The 20,204-nt window shown below is 42.1% G+C and overlaps 1 protein-coding gene across 2 annotated transcripts in view; it reads right to left on the bottom strand.

Moving 5' to 3' along the window:
* Nucleotides 1-4,042: 4,042 nt before the first annotated feature.
* TASP1 (taspase 1) overlaps nucleotides 4,043-20,204 on the bottom strand; it is a 239,160-nt gene continuing 222,998 nt past the window's right edge. The window contains exon 13 of one of the 2 annotated variants that reach the window (XM_065892439.1): nucleotides 4,043-5,099. In XM_065892439.1, the coding sequence (XP_065748511.1) occupies nucleotides 5,007-5,099 (93 nt within the window). In that variant the 3' untranslated portion in view covers nucleotides 4,043-5,006. The remainder of the gene's footprint in view (nucleotides 5,100-20,204) is intronic. The other variant, XM_065892440.1, reaches the window with a different exon arrangement.

Raw genomic sequence — 20,204 nt, 5'->3', positions numbered from 1 at the left:
AGGAGTGGCTTCCATCCATCATCCCTCTGTAGATTCTCCACCCCGTGACCCACCACTGCCACCCTAAGTAGCGCAAGGAGATGAGGCATCACGGCACAGAGGGATTCACAATGTTGAGCAACTATAGGGTTTATGTCAGAGTAAAGGTGATGGGTTTGACTTAATAAACATTTTGTTTTAAGAAAAATGTTAGGAGGCAATGCTTAAAAATTTAATCATATACCAAAGGGGAAAGGAAGGTGAGGGATAAATTAGGAGTTAGGGATGAACAGATACACACTACTATATGTAAAATAGATAACAAACAAGGACCTACTGTATAGCACAGGGAACTATACTCAATATTTTGTAATAACCTGTAAGGGAAGAGAATCTGTAAAAGAATATATGTGTACCTGAATCAGCATGCTGTACACCTGAAACTAACACAACACTGTAAAACAACTATACCTCAATTTTAAAGAAAGGAATTTAACCATAAAATTATGTTAAGGATATCCAGGCTTGAGAGATGGCTTCCTGGAAACAGGTGTCACATGAGGTTGTTATAGCCTGGTCAACATGTAGATGTGTTCACAACACAGGGATGCTGACAACACTGCTTTGGTCTCTTCAAGTCATAACACACCTTTGGCCATGGTTTCTTCCAATTACCATTAACACAATTCCAGGCCATTTCCCCTAAGGTGCCCATCAACCTGTGACGACCTGCTGCTGCTCAGCTTCTGTTCATTCCCATCTCCTTAAAAGCTTTCTCCCGCCCCCAGGGGTCTGATGGCTGTCAGCACTGACTTAGTCATAAACTTCCACCTTCGTGGTACTACCAGCCTTATCACCTGGAGAATGTCCACCAGATGTTATGGATGAAGATAGCTCACGAGGAGAACAGGCAGGAGGAGAGTCCCCGGGGTGGGGGGCTAGCAGTGGGTGCACTAGCAGACCAGTGAGTCTACCCTCCGCAGGAGAGAGTATAAAGGCCCTCCGAGGGTTCATGACGAAAAGCATATGGAACAGAATGTAGCTTAGTTTCAAGTTCCTCAGCAGCAACCCTAAGACAAGGAGTCGAAAGCAAGTAGTGCATCTGGGAGATGATTCCAGGAAACATAGGTTGGGGGTGGGGAAGTGTACAGGGAAGGGAAGAAAGCCAGTACAAGGTGTGTTTATAAGTCAGTGACCACTGGGGGCAACTGAAGTTTAAAATCTCTCAAAAACAGTGTGAAACACCTGCCTCGGAATTACCCCACCCAAGGAGCAAGGGAGCTCCTTGTATATTTATACAACAACTTCTGTTCATCACTTGTTGAGAGCTGCTTCTGGGGGTGCTGGTTCCCTGGACTTCTGGCCCGCTGTGTGCAGGGACAGAGCAGCTTTCCACGGTTCCAGAGAAAGTCCTCAGGCACAGAGGTGCAGATGTGAGCCTGTAAAAGTTGTCTGGGGCTCTGTGAAACAGAAGATCCATGGGCAATGACAGTGATCTGTTCCAGGACACCTGCTGAGTTGGCTAAGACCTTACCTAACTGCTCATTGCATGGACCTGTGGCCTCAGAGAATGGATGCTGAAAATGTACTGTCAGTACTGTGATCAGTTTATAAAAGTTTCAGGATAAAATATATATATTCATATCCATATATGAATTAGCTAAACCAGCATTGTATGGGGAAGCAGTAAATGAGGTATGTGTAACCCTATAGGTTTGGACAGCTTTCCATTACATTATTAAGTGAAAACTGAAGGTTATATAACCCCACTTGGGGGTTCAATACAATCCCATTTTTGTGTTAAAAGCACAGAAAATTTATATATGAGAAGAATCTTTAAGAATAGAAGCTAAGGGACTTCCCTGGTGGTCCAGTGGTTTAGACTCCACGCTTCCATTGCAGGGGGCATGAGTTTGATCCCTGGTCGGGGAAATTAGATCCCACAAGCCTCGTGGCTTGGCCAAAAAAGAAAAAAAAAAAAAAAGACGCTAAAGGTTATTTGTAAAGGTTACAAGTTATTAAAGTGTTAATAACTGTTGTCTCTAGGGAAGTGGGGTTATGAGTTAATTTTTTGTTGCTTTTCTTTATTTTCTATGTTTTTGTAATAAGCATGGATTGCTTTTATAACCATGACCAGATTTTTAAAAATTCACAATAATGAAATATAATTTCAAGATATGAGAATAGTTCCAGTACTTTTCTAAATCTCCCTTTCTTCCTTCCCTCACACCCTCCATCTGTTACAACAGAGTAACCTTACTTATTTCAGGTAACTGGTATGAACATCACCACTCTCAAACATGGGAGAAGATAAAGAATTCGGCACAAAAGGCTTTTGAGGAACCAAAAGAGATGTCCTTACATCTATAAACTAAAACCCATCCATTTTGCTCACAGACAAGCATCTCAGACTAGCATCAGGGGCTTGTTTATATGTTCTTCGTACACAGTTCTAACAGACGTTGGCATCTGCGTTCAAGTTCACATTTAGAAGAGGCATTTAGACGATAAGAAAGGGCCCGCCACAGGCAGACACACAGGAAGCAGGGAGAGGTGGCAGAGGTGACAAGCGAGGACAGAGCCCAGACAAGGCTGCCACACCTGTCAGTCAGCACAGGAACTCCTTAGGGGAGAGCACACACCCTCCGCCTCCTTACCAAGTGCGGAAGACACCCCTGTTTCCAAACTCAGAGCAGGATCACAGTGACAGCCTTGAGGCATCCAGGCCAGGCTTAACTGTACCCAAGAGAACCAAACATCCAACGCTCAGGCCTTAAAATGAAATAGAATACAGGCCTATAGTTAGGATCATCCACATTAAAAGTGGGTACCTTCAAACACAGCTTCAGAGTCTTGGTGATATAGGCCAGACTAGGGAATGAGGTTTCATTCTTATCTGTTTCTATCTTTCCTACTTTTGTGTGAAACAAAGTTGATTTTATATCTGTCAATACCTCCTGGTTCCGGTATCTATTCTTTAACATCTGATCTTATAATTAAGATTTCTTGCCTCCATGACCCTTCGACTTGTTTTTCCTCCTGGTTTCATAATATTCCTTAAATTAGAAAAAAAAGAAAAATTAGAAATTGGAGACTAAAGTCCTAACAAACTGTTTTTGGAGGGGCTGTGTTCTTTTATACTGACCATTTTAATCTCTTCATAAAAGGGGTGTTTAACAAGCCCAAACTTTTAAATATGAACAGAATAAAGTCAAAAGGAGATGAAAGAAATGGCATTCCTGGTGAAATAGGTCAGATGATTTTCAGACTCCAAAGTGTCCTGATAGTTTTATGTGATCCAATCCAGTTCCTGAAAAAACCCTGCCAACAGGTAACAGGTCTTTGAAAGCTTTTGAAGCCAAAGGCTCCCCACCAGCCAGCCCATCTCTTACTAAGTTCTCAGCCTCATTAAGAATGAGAAACAGATACCACGGCACCAACCTGTCTACGAGAACACAGCGAGACAAATGTAATTGCCTGTACGAGGAATATAAGTCAGCAACTCCCAAAGCATTCATATTTACACCCACTCCATTTTGGTTGTCTTTCCTTTATAATTTGCCCATACATCGATGTCAAGTGTATAATTTCATCTGGGGCTTTATCAGTTACCGCCCAGAGCCATGATTATATGGTGCAGGGAACTTCCTCCCCCTGAGCGAGTCTATCTTTAGTATCTTCTTAATAGTTACTTCTTACATGTAAAATCAAAAGGAAAGTCTTGGTTTTCTTATGTGGCTCCAGAATCACTAAATATAACATTTAGAAGCAATTTATCAACTGAAACCATTGACTTTTCAGCTGCCACTACCATTTCTCAAAGCAAAGTGTTCTTATGGCTTCCCTTGGTTATTTTTTTATCAAATTACAATGAAAATTTTAGGGACTTCTGTATTGACCATTCAATCATGTACTAAGTTCGTCTTTCATCTTGCTGGTGTCCAGCCTAATTAAACAGAGATGAAACTGAATTTTGAATACTCAGAACCACAGCAAGACGCATAAAGGTATGATTTCCAGAAGAAGTAACTTTTTAAAAACAAAAAACGGCTCTCCAATCTACGATTCAAAAGATAATTTATTAGTCTGAGAAGAGGAGTCACACACTATACCCAGTAATATGTTTCTTTTATTTTTGTTCCTTTATCTTAAAAATATATTTAAACAAGAAACAAAGATAATATTGAATTTTCCCATAAATTTTGCTTTCTTATTTACAGTGTTACATTGTAAATAACATTCCATTATACACAAATTAAGGACTGTGCATTACTGTATGTTCTCTTTACATATTCTTTCATAATATAGTACACACAGCTCGAAGCTATGCAGTATTTAAGCTTAGAAAAGCTTGAGGAAAGAAGTACAAACTTTATCAATAAGACTATTACTTAAAAAGGTTCTGACCTTAATTCTCTGCTAGATTGTTTCACTGAAACCATTCTTTGTTAAAGAAAAATGCCCCATATGAGGGATGAGAACAACAGTTTAAGTTACCATAGGATCCACTTAAACTGGCTAACAAATAAAAACACTTTGTTACTAGCACTGTTATCATATGGAGCATGGCCACTGTCAGTCATTTCAACAAGTAGATTGCAGTTCCGACATGTTATATCAAAGACAGTTGGTACCTCTTCGTGAAATCAACAATGTTTCCTGCAACTTTAGGTTTTACTTGTAAACAGTTAAAGACACATTTTGGGAAGATGATTTAATCATTCTTGGTCTGAGGTTACACAATAAGGAGGAGTTTCTATTTCATCGAAGGAGAAGCAAGCATACGCACTGTGCGTGCACAAGGGCGCACGCACACGCACGCACGCACACACACAGAGTCCCGCTCATCTGCCCAAGACGCGCGTGTCACCAAGCGCTAACTACAGCAGCACTAGTGTCGCGAGCGATGCACGAGGCTGTGACAGGAATTATAAAATGAGGAAGATAAAACATCCAACTTCGGTTAAAACCCTGCGAAGCTCGGGTTCTGAAATGCCGCTCAGATGCTCTGTGTTCGGCCTGAAGGTTCAGCTCACTGGGCTCTCCAGGCGGCAGACCCCACCTTCAATCGCCACGGACTGTCCAGCTACCGCACCGGGAGGGAGTCTGGAAATGTGAGTCTGCAGAGGAGGAGACGGAAGACTGTTAGAGGTGCCAGCTGTGTCCCCCTGACGTGCGACAAAGGCGGAGAAAACACCAGAGCATCTTGGCTTCTCTTTGCTTCTGAGCATCTACAGGCTGTGCTGGCGGGTAACTCAGGTGCAGACAGATCCTGTTTGTCCAAATCTCAGGGGATATTAACTGAGTACCTACTACCTGCCAAGCACAGCACTGGTAGCTGGAGATAGAGACCGGGACAGCCCAGGCCCCCAGGAGCACAGAGCTTACAGTTTAGTCACACTCAGAACACGAGTGGTTTTAAGGCCACCTGTATTGAGCATATTCCAGTTACCTGAAAACTACCAGTTGATATACATTTTGTCCTCTGAACATTAAAAGCAACTGAGAATACCCGATTCATGATTATTCCCTCAATTGACTCCTTAAAGGATTTAAATAGCTTACAAAAATCAGATCACTCAACAACCTCAAGTGAGGCAATGACAAAAAAAAAAGAAAAAGAAGAACTTACAAAAATAAGTTAAAGACAGGCATGAGTTAACACACAAAATCTAGCCTGAGTTCTGTCCCTGTGCTGGAGGCAGACTGCTGCTCTGTCTCAGAGCTTCTCAGTGGCCAAGACCAGACAGGGGTCCACATGGTATAACGGGATCACACAAACCAACCACTCAAAGGAGAAAACCATTCCCGGCACAGAGTCCAAGGAGCCATTCCTCTTGTAGGGCTTCACCCACAGCAGGTACTGTGTATAGCGGATGAGTGAAGACAGCGGTTGTACAACAAGGAGTTTTGTAGGGCTGAACATTACAGCATCACTCACAGGAGGCCAGCAGGAAAAGCTCTTCCACAAGGGGTCAGGACCACGTCAGCCAGGAATTCCTTTTTTTGATGATCTGGCTTAATCCGGGGATAGATAAATGTCAGAGTTCCTAAGAAGAACAGAGGGACTGTATATCCTTCAGGAATCCTCTCTGATTCTGCTTCTCCACACAAGCTTTTCCTGAGGACTGAACCCAAGGGAGTTCAAGTCCCAGAGTGAACTTGCTGGATGCAGCTGGTGAGGTGGCCAAGCCTGGGGTGGGTCTGACATCCTCTCACACAACCAAAAATAAAGCAAGCATATGCTTTAGATGGAGCAACAGGTAAGCCATCTGGTTTTAGTTTGACGGTAGATACTGTTCTTGGGTCTCACTGCACAAGTCCTATTAGAGGAGCTGACATAAGTCAGCAATTTGGAAAGCTCTGGAGAACAGAAAATGTTCTCTGGGTACTTAGTGTTTCTGTGCGCAAGGCAGGAAGTCACCTGTAACCTCCAGGAGGGTGGCCCGTCAACTTTGGGGTGGAGAGCTGGGCAAGGCAGTCCATGTGGCACCTCCTGGGAGGTGAGTATCACTGAGTTTGGTCGCCAGGCTCACGCCTCTGGGCACCCTGTCCCAGAATCTGGCCTTGTTATTGCATCTGAAGGCTGTTTAGTACATCTTATTACATCTTATAAGTACAGATATATTATACCCGAGAAGTCCACAGTAAGACTCATTTGTGGATCTTTCATTTCTTGTGATGTCTTATTAACCTAGCGGGAGAAGTTTGAAGAGGACGTGTTGTTTAATCCTGCTACCCAGCAGCCCTTGTCACATCAGGCACAAAACGCTCAGATCTACAACTCCCAGGGCTCAGTGTTGATGGGGCCCTTTTATTCTTTCAGGGATTCATTAACATGAGGTCAAAGAATTTTTTTCCCTGAGAGAGGAGAAGCCCCTTAGTCTATCTCATCTCTCATCTCACCCTCCTCAGCCATGAAACAGTCACATGGCTAGGACAGGGATCAAGAGTGTGGAAAACAATATGGTCGTTCCTCAAAAAATTAAACATAGAATTATCATACGATCCAACAATTCCACTTCAGGGTATATGCCCAAAACAAGTAAAAGCAGGGACTCATATATTTGTACACAATGCTCATAGCAGCATTATTCACAATAGTCAAAAAGTAGAAGCAACACAAATGTCCATCAACAGGTAAATAAACAAAATATGGTCTATACATACAGTGGTATGTTATTCAGCTTTAAAAAGAAATGACATTCTGACACATGGTACAACATGGATCAGCTCTGAAGATACTAAGCTCAATGAAATAAGCCAGACACAAAAGGACAAATATTGCATGATTCCACTTATATGAGGTACCTAGAAGTCAAATTCACAGGACAGGAAGCAGAATGGTGGTTGCCAGGGGCTGAGGGTAGGTAGAATTATGGGGCCATTACTTAATAGGCATACAGTCTCAGTTTGCGAAGGTGAAAAGTTCTGGAGGTGGACGGTGGCGATGGTTGCACAAAACGTGAATGTACTAAATGCCACTGCACAGTACACCCAACATGGTTAAAATAGTACATTCTATGTTATGTATATTTTAGCACAGTTAAAAAAAAGAAGAAAGCAGAAACGACCATTTTCTTCCTGGTCCAGAACTGTATTCTATAAGATGGCATTAAGAGAAGGGGTTAGCTAGGAATGAATCCATGGTGCAGACCCCAATGGAGAAATATTAACACCAGGCTCTGTTCACAAATAGGTTGAAAATTTCCAATCAGGTTACTTAAGATATCTGCCCCTAAAAGTGAAGCTCACAGGAAACTCCATCCTCACATTTCCCAGAGATTCAGAGAGAATCCAGTGAGACTTCCTGGCAGGCCTGGTGGTCTAGGCACCAGAGGCAACAGAGAATAAATTAATTGTTAAAAGATCAAAGAGCGACCATATGTCCAAGCAGACAGCCTGCAACTTGACCAGGGGAATGTCAGTCTTAAAGCAACTGATTTTTCTGCTGAGCATGAAAAAGACCCAGGACTAGAAGGAAGAAACTGCTGTCCCACAGACCAGGGGACCTGATAGCAATCCTCTGAGATTTACAGGAACACAGATGGCCAATCCAAACTTACCTCTAACATTCCTACCCACACCAAGTTTACAACAGAAAAACATCTAAATAAACTGAGCTAAACCACAAAGTGTCAAGGAGAGTTAGGAAGGAAAAGAACTGGAAAAGATGACAAAGGTCTTGAGATATTTATTAATGGTACATGGGCAAAATACTTCAAAAATACATTGAGATTTGTATAAATTGAGCTGTTTACATAAGACAGAAATGCTCAACCAGACAAACAAGTTGTTAAGATTAACTTCTCAGGATTACTGCTTCCCTAAATTATCATCTAGTCAATGGGGATTTTGCAATTACAAAACACACTGGCATGATTTTGGTGTTGAGGGGAATAGAATGGTTAACCGTCCAAATGTATGTCAACACTTCACCAGTTTCATCAATCAACATGGTCTTCTGACTCATCGGAAAATAAGTAACCTTGGCCTGGAAAAGTTTGAGCCAAGATGTATTTGAAGCTTTCTGTGGAAATTTCAATGGAGCATCAAATCATATTATAAACAGTGGGGGCTGTTTAAGAGAATATTTTATATGAGTGTTTATCTCTAAAAGTTCTTTTGGAGAAGTGGGTTTGAATTCCTTGAGCCTAAAAATGTCTGTGGACAGTTCACCACTGTCTACGATGAACTTGTATGCCAGCATTTAAAAGTGCAATAAAGTATTTTATATTGGGTGTGTAAGGACTATGCAGACTCTAGGGTGTCCTATAAGCATAAGACCTTAACAAGGTGTCTTTAAAACCATTTAAGTAGCAGTGTACTTTTACTGGAATTTGGAACTAATGAGAAATAGCACATGAAAATGGTAGATGCCAGAGCAGCGGCATTTTGGGTATTCTCCCTCCATTCCTTCAGAATGCCTCTCTCATACACCTCTCTAACGAGGATTCCGTGTCTCTAACATCCTTTTCGGTTCTTTCTCCGGGAAAGACGTCCTTGACTGGATCCTCCTCCAGATCTAGAAACCCTCCTTCTAGCTCCTACAGCTCCCAGCTGAGCATTTCACATCTTGTGATGTAACTGTCCGGGTTTTGGTTTGTTTTGAATCTCTGTAATTGAAAGCCAGCTGGAGGCAGGAGTTTGTCATACACTCACCGCTGTATTCCCTGCACCTGTCAAAGTGTCTGACACAAAGGCACACTCTGGAAATGCTCACTGAGTGGAGAAGTGACTAAAGTATACCCTTCAGAGCTATGTTTATGTACAAAGAATCTCAGGTGTTTTAACTCGTGTGACCAGTCAGTTTGGTTAAAAAGTCAATCACACTAGTTTGTTAGAGTAAAGATTATTTTTAAATAGATTTTTTAAAAGTATGGACTGACTCCAGTTTCCCACTTTCCAAGTGATTATGCTTTTAGAATGGAGATAGAGCCTTAGATCCTGCAGATGCTAACAGTGCCAAACCAATGGGACCCAACGGCCTTGGAGTTAGAATTCTCTGCTTTCTTGCTAATTCCCTGAGTGACCGGACAGATCCTTGAGGTTAACACTCCTAGAAGAACTATCACCTTGTAAATTAAACTGTCTATTCAAAGCCAACAGTCCTAGGGCTGTATCTTTCTATAAAACCAAATACATTGCATAATAACATATTTAGCCTGAAGACTTCAAAATGAGAAAGTGAAAGAAAAGAATAATACAGAAATTATATAATTGCTTGATATCCTAATCACAATCTAAGTAGTAGCTGAGACTTCCTATCTTTCATACTCGTGTCTTGAAATCTTTTGAGACCACCTTAGTGACTGCTTTTTGTGGTTTCCAGGAAAACTATAAGCGCACAATTTAATTTTGAAAGTCTCAAAGCCTTCATTTAGTGGTTATATTTTAATCCATCTTTCCACTCGCGGGAGAGTTGCTTGAGATCTGCCACAACAGTCAAGGGAAGATTCTCTTAAACAACTTATTATCCTCCTTTGGTGGGGTCAGGGACATAAAATCTAGACAGACACAGCTCAGAAAAAAAGCTCTTGGAAATATTTTATTCATTGGTTTCATAATTCTGAGAGTTTGGTTTTCTGCCTTTAAAAAGAAAAAAACAACAGTTTTTTCATTGATCAGTGGCTAAGAAAGTGCATGTAGCATACAACATATAGTGTCCAATTCTAAAGTTAATCTACAAAGGCAGTTTATCATAAGGGCTATGTGCATGGGTTACAGGATCAGAGCACCTTGAATTCTGGGCCATCTCTTCTTACTGGACACAATGCTGGACTATATTTCCCAGGCTTCTTTGCAGTTAGATGTGGCTATGTGACTGCAATCAGGCTGATGGACTGAAGTGATGTATGCCACTACCAGGCCCGGCAGAAAATCTTACAAACCATTCTCCATGCGCTTTCTCTGATGACCTGAGGCCTAGGTGATGTAAGGAGCTTGGGACCCTGAATCATAATTTGGAAGAGAGTCCTCTGCCAATCAGAAACCCCAATTTGTATTTTATGTGAATGAGAAACATGCTTCTTATTGTGTTTGAACAACTATACACATGTATTCTGGGGTTTGCTTGTTACAGCAGCTGGAGTTATCTTTAACAACGATTCCATCCGGGCCTCTGCACTTACTAGCTATGTAACCTCTGCTGGTTACTTAACTTCTCAGGACCCCACCTCTAAAACAGCTATACAGTAAGTCCCCTACATATGAACCTTCAACTTGTGAACTTTCAAAGATGCGCACGTGTGTTTGCATGTAATTACATAAGTCAGTTCATGCGTCTGGCGTACACTGTCACATGCGTGCATCCTCTACAAGTGGTTGTGTTTTTGTGTACTTTACAGTACTGTATAGAGTACTGTAGTATAGTATCTTTATTTCAAGCCCAGGATGTTCAGAATCAAGCGTAAAAGCAGCGGTGATGTAGCTCGTACTGCTAAGAAGTGCCAAGCGATAACAATGGAAACAAAAGTAAAAATAACTGAGAGAGTGGAGCGAGGCGAAAGGATGGTAGACGTCGCTCGTTCTTATAACATGAATCATTCAACCATCGGCACGATTCTGAAGAATGAGGACAAGATCATGGAACATGTGAAGTCTGCTGTGCCAATGATGCCAACAATAATATCGAAGAAGCGTGGAAAAGTGACGGAGAAACTTCTCAGTCTGCGGATGCAGGATCACATCAGTGTCAAGTCCCGCTCAGCTTAATGGTGATTCAAGAGAAAGCTAAAAGCCTTTATGAAGACTTGAAGAAGAAACATGGTGAAGAATCAGAGGGTGCATCTTTTAATGCCAACCATGGCTGGTTTCATTGGTTCAAGGCTAGAGCCAACCTTCACAACGTAAAAGTAAGTGGCGAGGCAGCAAGTGCAGATACGGTAGCTGCCCGGTAGCTGCCTGGGAATTTCCTGAAACGCTTCGAGAAATTATTGATGAAGGCATGTATCTACCTGAGCAGGTTTTTAATGTGGATGAGACAGGACTGTACTGCAAGAGGATGCCAGACCGAAGTTACATCAGTAAGGAGGAAAAGCTGATGCCAGGCTATAAAGCAGCAAAGGACAGGCTTAACTCTGTTGTTTGGTGGCAACGCTTCCGGCGGACCAAAGAGATACACAATGCAGGAAATGGCAAGGGGATTTTCCTTATCCGAGGAGGCACTGTTAGTTTTTGAGGCACAGGACCCAAACGTAGAATGGTACAAGAAGGATGCAGCAGCCGTTCAGAATGCAATCCAGTGCCTCTGTGTCTTCTATGACGAGAAAAAAAGAGCTACTACCCAGACATCACTGGATCGTTTTTTCAAGAGGGTAGATAGAATTGAATCCAGCAAGGAACCAGAACCTGTGGCACTAATGTCAGGCATGAGTGAAATTGCAGCCTGCCCTCCATCTCCTATTGCTGACGATCCTTCAGCCCTACCATCTCCCACCTCCTCTCCCTCCTCCAGTCAGTACCTCTTCTTGCCTGTTCACTCGATGCCAGCCCCTGTGTGCCAGCTGTTATACTGCACTACTGTACTTTTCAAGGTACCATACTGTAAGATATAAAATGTTTTCTTTATATTTTGTGTTTGTTTTATGTTATTTGTGTGAAAAGTATTATAAACCTATTACAGTACAGTGCTACATAGCCGATTGTGTTAGTTGGGTACCTAGGCTAACTTTGTTGGACTTAAGAACAAGGTGGACTTTACAAACTCGCTCTCGGAACAGAACTCATTCGTATGTAGGGGACTTACTGTAAGAGCATTTGTCATCAGGTTGACAAGGACTACATGAGATACTGCACGCAATGAAAGCACGTGTCAACACGTTAGATTCTTATTATTCAAACAAACACATAGCCATAGCACAAAACATTATGCAGCACTATAGCTGTTACACATTAGTTGATATCCCGGAATTGGGTAATTCTATTTGAAATGTTTGATAGTCTTCAAAAACAGAACGAGATATTTTAATGAAAAATTAGCTGCATGCTAAAAGGTAAGGTTGAAGAAAATGGACATTTTTAGGCCAATATTTTTGATGCTGCTGCTTTGCTCTCACTGATACAATAATTAACAATTGCTGAGTATTTGCTAACTGCTAAGGGCTTTGTATATACCTGCTTGCTGTATCATTAACCTTCGATGGCTCAAAAACAATCAGCTCAGCATGCCTGGGTGCTACAGAGAAAACCAAAGTGGTAGAATACTGGCAAATTACCTTCTAAGAACATGTCATGTTGTTGGGAAGACAAGTAAGGCCATATGAGATGATTAGAAAACCATTAACAAAGGCACGTGACCATACACTAAGAGGGTATAACACTCCAACGTGTTTTCCAACACTACCAAGCTATTAACTCTGTGGGTACTGATTGGGTGTTCTACAATTTAACTCAGTCCTGACACCATCTGCCAGGAGATAGAGCCCACAGGTTAAGAGCTCAGTCCCACAAGACTGTCTCCCCACCATGCCAGATACCAATCGCAAGTTCAGGTTGTCACCTGCACTTCTGGCCCATGGCTATAAATTGGCTATAAATGAGAGGTTCCCACCACCCCCTCCTCAGGTTTGATTAATTTGCTAGAGCAGCTCACAAAATTCAGGAAAACAGTTTACATTATTATAAAAGGATATAATTTAGAAACAGTCAGATAGAGAAGAGGTGCATAGGCAAGGAAGGTAGGAAGAGGCTTGGAGTTTCCATGCCTTCTCTGAAGGCACCTCTCCCCAGATCTCCACACATTCACCATCTCAGAAGCCCTCTGAACCTTGTGTTTCGGGGGATTTTTATGGAGGTACTGTTACATAGGTATGATTGAATACATCGCTGGTCATTGGTGACTGAACTCAGTCTCTAGTCCCTCTCCCCTCCCCATAGGTCAGGGGGTGGGGCTGAGATTTCCAACCCTCTAGTCACATGGTTGGTTCCCCTGGTAACCAGACCCCAAGCTTAGGTTACCTTGGGGTTTTCCAAAAGTCACTTCATTAAAATAAACCCAGGTGTGCTTGAAAGGGGCTTGCTATGAGTAACAAGATACCCATTTCACCTTTACAGCTCTGAAATGATTTCAGAAACTGAGGACTGGAGATCAAATATTATAACAAAAGATGCTCCTATTGCTATTATCACTTGGAAAATTCCAAGGGTTTGGGGAGCTGTAAGTCAGGAACCCTGAAGGAAGAACAAATACGTACTCCTTATGCTAAATCACAGTACCACAGATACCCAACCACAAATGCTAATGAAGTCGAGAGAGAGAGAGCATGGATGTGGATCAAGGAGGTGGGGCAGGCTCTCTGGAGGCCACGGCACTGGACGGCAAATAGGACTGGAGGGCAGTGTTGGGCCTAAGGGAGAGCTGACAGGTTTGCTTGGTTTGAGCCACACAGTGTTTCCAACTTATAAAAATATTAATAGAAAATATTTTAAAATGGGGAAATTGCATACAAACATCTTGATTTCTAGATACTCTTGAAAAATCTGGCAACCCTTGCATTCCCTCACCAGAGTAAAGTCGCTGCTACCTTCTTTAGAAGGGCATTTTCGGCAATAATTTCCCTCTGGTGGGGCTGTGTTCTGCCTATGGAGTGTGCTCAGATGGCCCTAACATCTGTGATCATCTTTCAGTGTGGTTACTATTATTGGCCCATTGGGTTCAGATGGTGGCAGCCCGATCCTCCCATCAACCTTTGCCTAATGGTTTTGCAACCACAGAACCAGTCCCAGACTGGGCCTATCCTGTTTCTAACAAGATACTGAGTTGTTTTCCAGAGACAACAGAACAAAACCTCAAGTCATGCAGCTGAAGCATGCAGAGGAGATTTGGACCTCAAACAACTTGGAACCAAAGCTGTTCCCCCCACCCCCCTCCAAAGGACAAGGGCCTGACCTGAACCTGAACTCCAGAGCCCTTTCAGAAGTGAAGGGTCTGCTGTCCAGGAAGTTCCGGTGCTGAAGCCCATCTACCACACCTTACCACAAATGGCCAAGCTCCAAGGCCCTCCAATCAAAACCTGCCCCACCGGAAGGGGAAGCTGGGACGAAGTGAGAGAGTAGCATTGACATAACTACCAAATGTAAAATGGATGGCTAGTGGGAAGCTGCGGTATAGCAGAGGGAGATCAGCTCGGTGCTTTGTGACCACCTAGAGGGGTGGGATAGGGAGGGTGGTAGGGAGACGCAAGAGGGAGGGGATATGGGGATATATGTATACGTATAGCTGATTCATTTTGTTATACAGCAGAAAGTAACACACCAGTGTAAAGCAATTATACTCCAGTAAAGATGTGAAAAAATAAATAACAATAAAAAACCTGCCCCACCAGTGCTTCTGCACACCAACCCTCCTCCCCTAACTCATAAAACTTTGACTGAAACCCAGATGGGGAGACAAATTTAAGCTGTGTTTCCTGTCTCCTTGCCTGTCAACCTTGCAATAAGCTTCTGCAACAGTTTTAGCAGCCACTGATAATCATTGCCTAGACCCCATTATTTCAAGAGTTACCAACGGGTGGTTTCCTAATTCTATCACTGTCAATACATTAACAGCTGGAATTCTTCTATAAAGAACTTTCTCAACTTTTTGGTATTCCACGATAAAGTGCATATAAGAAAGGAAGGATAAACACTCGATTCCTTTTCAGGGTTCAGAATAATAAACCTCCAAAAGCAGCCAAATGCTTTCCCCCTTGTCATTTCTTGTGATGTTAAGAAGGCAGTTTTGTTTGAAGGCAGATGGTAAGAGATTACAGAGGAAGCACAGTTTGGGGAAGATATAGGGATGGAAGAAGGAGGTACAGTATCTTCTTCATTCACACCAGCCAAAGGCGAACTCTTCTATGTTTAAAAGACAAAAATAAAAGAATTGTGAGAGCTGCTTTTAAACTGCCCCTATGAAAAATACTGGCTGGACTGACTTGCTAGCTGTGTTTCGGATGACTAATTTGTAGGCTCACCTGTTTTAAGTCAAATATAGTACCTGCAGGATGAGTAGCTCCTTTTGGGCTGACACAAAATGAGTATTGTTGTCAGTTAAACTAGTTAAGTTTGCTCAAGATCAGTTTTACTCTTTAGCAGAAAGTTCTCTTCTCAAAGATAATTGAGGGTTAGCACAGCGTATTAGTCTGCTAGGGTTTCCATAACAAAATTATTTTCCCACAGTTCTGGAGGCTGGGAAGTCCAAGATCAAGGCATCAGTAGGGCTGGTTTCTTCTGAGGCCTCTCTGTGTGGCTCACAGATGGCTGTCTTTCCCCAGTGTCGTCACATGGCCTGTTCTCTGTGTGTGCAAATCCCTGGCATTTCTTCTTATAAAGACGTCCTATTGGATTAGGGCCCTGTCCTTATGACCTCATTTGACCATAATCACCTCTGTAAAGGCCCCACCTCCAAATATAATCACAGTGGGGTTAGGGCTTTAAGGTAAGAATTTGGTGAGGACAGAATTCAGTCCATAATAGATACAGAGTAAAATCTGACAATGCCCCATATACTGTGGGCTGCATTCGTTCTCTGGCTGGAATCTTCCTGCCGTTCCTTTGGCTCATTCCTCTCCGTCTCCACTTGGCCTCCTTGCTGTTCCTCAACCACGCAGCACATTCCCGCCTCGAGGCCGTTACATGTGCTGTTCTCACTGCCCAGAAAGCTCTTCCATCCAACGCCCAGGTGGTTCACTTGCTCATTTCTGCCAGATCTTTACTCAAAAGCCGCCTTTTGGGGAAGGTTTACACTGGCCACTCACCTGAATTTCACTACAACCACCCTCTCTGCCTCAACGTTTCCTATGTCCTTACCGTATCTAACCAGCCATCCATTTTGCTCCTTTATCCCATTCATTGCCGGTCTCCTCCACTGGGACAAAAGCTCCACGAGGGTGAGGAGTTTCATCTGTTCATTGCTGTTCCCTCATTACCTAAAATATAGCCTGGCCCATGGAAGGGGTTCTGTATATTTGCTAAGCCAATAGAGGATTTTGGTTTTTTTGAGGATTTGGGAAATGAAAGAGCAAACGGCAAATTAGACATTTTATAGTTCTTAGTTTCATGTTTTGTAGTTTTTGATTATAGCTTGTAAGTCTGTTATAAATTTTTGAAGAGATTTGTATAAATTAAACGCTCAAAGTGATATTGAAATTGTGAACCTTAAAACTCTGAAAATAAAAGTCTAGGTATTTCCCAAGACGGACACAAAATGTAGAAATAATATGATGTGACATTATCTGTTCATTCATCTCAACAACTACATGCACATTATCCTCTCTGAGAGAGAGATGGTCCGGGGCAGCAGCAACTCGACAGCGGTCAGGTGTGGGCTGCATGCCTGGTGGGTCTGCTGCATCCTGCCGCATGAACGAAACTGCAGAATTCAGCACTCAGAGGAATATGGAAAGCAGGAGGGCTACCTTGTTTGCAGGGCAATTTCCCTCCTGGAGAGCGGGACAAGAATGTCTCACACTCAATCTTACAACTCACCATAAATATCTGAAGGGACAGATATTCCTTTCCCTACTATTTTCCCTTCTCTTGTTAATTCTGCCTTATTTTTCAAATTGTTGAGTCCTAAGTAACTTGTATTTTTCAATCTATTAACAGTGTCACATGAACTTCCTTAAAACAACCCAGAATGATGTGTATATTTTGTAGAATACAGATCCATTTAGCTGCAGGCTCAGCTTGTCTTCTGCATCATCACCGTGCTACTCGGGGTGTGTAGAGTTGGGGCTGGAGGTGGCATGTTGGCTGAGCACACCTTGTGCCCTTACACAGTGAATTCTTACCTGATGTGACAACAGTCACTCTCTACTTTCTTTTACTGGCACAAACGTGATAGACCTTAAATGACCAATTCCAGAGAGAAGTGCTGAGGAAGTGTGTCTGGTTGGTTTTTATTGCTTTGTATCTACTATGGGCTTTTTTCTTTTTCCTTAATGACTTGAGTCCGGAGACACTATCCCCAACTCCCATCCTTTTCCCAGAAGTTCCCTCCCCACTGCTTTCAAGAGCTGTCTTTCAAGGAGACACAACTTGTGAATAAGAATATTCTGAGCATTCTTTGTGTGCAGCATTAAAGCTTGGAATGTAGTTTACTGCTCTAAAAATAGAGTTTGGTCTTCAGACTTCATCCTGAAAGCAGATGTACTCAACTAGTTGACAGTTTCACATGAACCTGCTTAATATAATCCAGAATAATGTGTATATTTTACAGAATAAAACCCCATTTAACTACAGGTCAAAAGATCTGGGTGCTCACTTCCTTAGCCTGTGTGATATCAGGCAAATCAGTGAAAATCTCAGAGCTGTAAAACAAGGACTCTGGGTTAGACGGTCTCTAGAGGAGCCTCGCAAAGTTTAACCTTCTCTGACACTGACTTTCTTTAGCTTTTGCATACATTGTGAATGAGTCTAAAAACAAGCGTTTTACTTCTATCCCATCATTGTCTTAAACTGAAAGTAATAAATGGGCCAGAGCAATGTGAAGATGTAATTCCCAAGTTCAACCCAACAAATCAGAAATATCAACAGATTGAAAAATTAATGCCATATGTTAGTCATTTTACTCCATGTTGCCCCTACCTCGTTTTCCACATTTAGAACAAGGATGCCATAAAAGACCATTGGCAAATGTGGACAAAGCACAAAGACACCATTATGGCAGATTTCGTTGTTAGTCCTGAAACAAGCCTACATAAAGGGAAAGTTCTACTGTTCTCACATAGAAATATCATGTCCAAGGAGCCTTAAAATAAGACGAAAATGCGGTCTGATGAGAACAGTATGTTGTTCCAGTCTCTCGGCAACTTTTGTTACTTCTTTTACCATGCAACGACCCCACACTTCAGAGGCAACAACAGACAACGCTGCCCCTTATTTTTATCTTAAAAGCCCCGTGAAGGCCTCCACATAAACAGGGCAAGCCCACAGTACCTATTATAGCGCCACTCATGTGAAGAATTATCATGGATATTCCATTCTGCTAAAGGTGATAAAAGCTCTCCGCTATTTAGAAGTATTTATTCTGCACTTATTATGAGGGGACAGAAGAATGAAACACACATGGATCTTGCTCTGAAGGCAATTAGGTCTCTGTAGGATGCGGAAGCCAGTTCCTTGTGAAACTAGTTCCTTGTAAAATCTTAATAAAAATATGAAGCCCCTACATTTGCATAATGCTTTAGTTTCCATAGTGCCTTTGCATCAATGAGATGGCTTCAAAATACCCTCTCAGTTAGACAGAGGTATACTATACCTATTTTTCAGGTGGAAAAAAGGGGAGGCTCAGAATGGTTCTGTGGTTTGCTTATGGTCCCAGAGGAAGTAGAAAAACTGAGACTTGAATGAAAGCCTTTGGACTCCAAATTTAGGGCTCTCTTTACTCCCACAAAGCCTTAGCGTGAAGGATTCTAAATCAAATTCTAAATCTGTTAAGAGACACAAATTTATTTTTCAGGGTGAAATAGGGCTTGCTCGGAAAAGCTACTGCCACACATTTTACCAAAAAATTTCAGGATGATTCTGGGATTCAGAGAACTGGGTTTGAGCCTTGATTCTGCTGCGGACGGACTGGAGAGTCTCTGAACTGGGGGGTCACTAGATCTCTGGGCTTCAGCATCTTTGTAGGTAAAAATGAAAAATTCGAATCAATTATATTGGGAGTTCTTTCTGATTCTAACATTCTTTATAGTTTTGCATTAGAATGGCCCTCTAAATGCGGTTTACATATTTTTTTTCAAAAACCTCACATGTGTAAATTTTCCTAGAATTCAGGTTATAGATTTTTTAAAAATAGCCCCAAGAAGTAATTAAAATCCCAATTGGTCCTAGGACTTGTATCACCTTCTCTTTAGACCCGGCCTAACTTAAGAGTGGAGCTCTTAGATAGTGGTGTTAGGACCATTTACTGAGACCCAGTACATCAGAGTATCTGAGGGTGGAGGCCAGGAGGCTGGATTTTCATCCCACCCTCGTCCCTAGGATTTGCAACCCCATCTCTGCAGGAACAAAGCCTGTCCCTAGGCTACCTTTTGGATAAGGAGGGAGGCAGGCAGTGAGAGGGACAGTAGACGTGTCATACAGACAACACGGAAACACACCTCTGATACAATCACGTTTATGGTACATTCTGCGACTGTGGAGACCTTTTATAGTCTTTACTCTGATTTCTAAAATTTTCTTTACCCTTTTTCTCAAATGTTCAAAGAGGTACATGAATGACTATTTTTCTATTAAAAATTGATTTTAAAAAAGAATAAAGCAAAATATGCCATTCCATGTAGTCCAAACAATCTCAATTGTGTAAAAAAAAAAAAATCACAATTGCAGAAGCCGAAGGAACTATATCAAAATGTTAACAGTGGTTAATGTGGGGCAGTTCATTGCATTCCAGAAGGATTCATTCAGGGCCAGGATTACATTTTTTTTTTTCTCCCTGTCATTTTTCTGTATTTTCTTAATTATGCAGCAGAGTGATTTAGTGAGTGTTTAATGCAGCAACATAATCTATTGAGAAATTAATCTATGTCCTTTCTAACTGTTCAAGACCCATTCTGGGAGGCATGACTGTGTCCCCACACCACTCCTGAGCACTGCCAAAGAAAAGAATGAACAAAATAGCTGTACTGTCAGCGCAGGACCCAGCAGTTGCATCGAGACGACCACCATCTTCTCCTTGAAACGCCTCCTTTCCTTGGTTTCCAGGACCCCACCGTCACCTGTTTCTCCTCAACCTCTAT

This window comes from Phocoena phocoena, chromosome 15, assembly GCF_963924675.1.
Source record: "Phocoena phocoena chromosome 15, mPhoPho1.1, whole genome shotgun sequence".
Lineage (NCBI taxonomy): Eukaryota > Metazoa > Chordata > Mammalia > Artiodactyla > Phocoenidae > Phocoena > Phocoena phocoena.
This window is presented reverse-complemented; position numbering and strand designations above follow the sequence as displayed.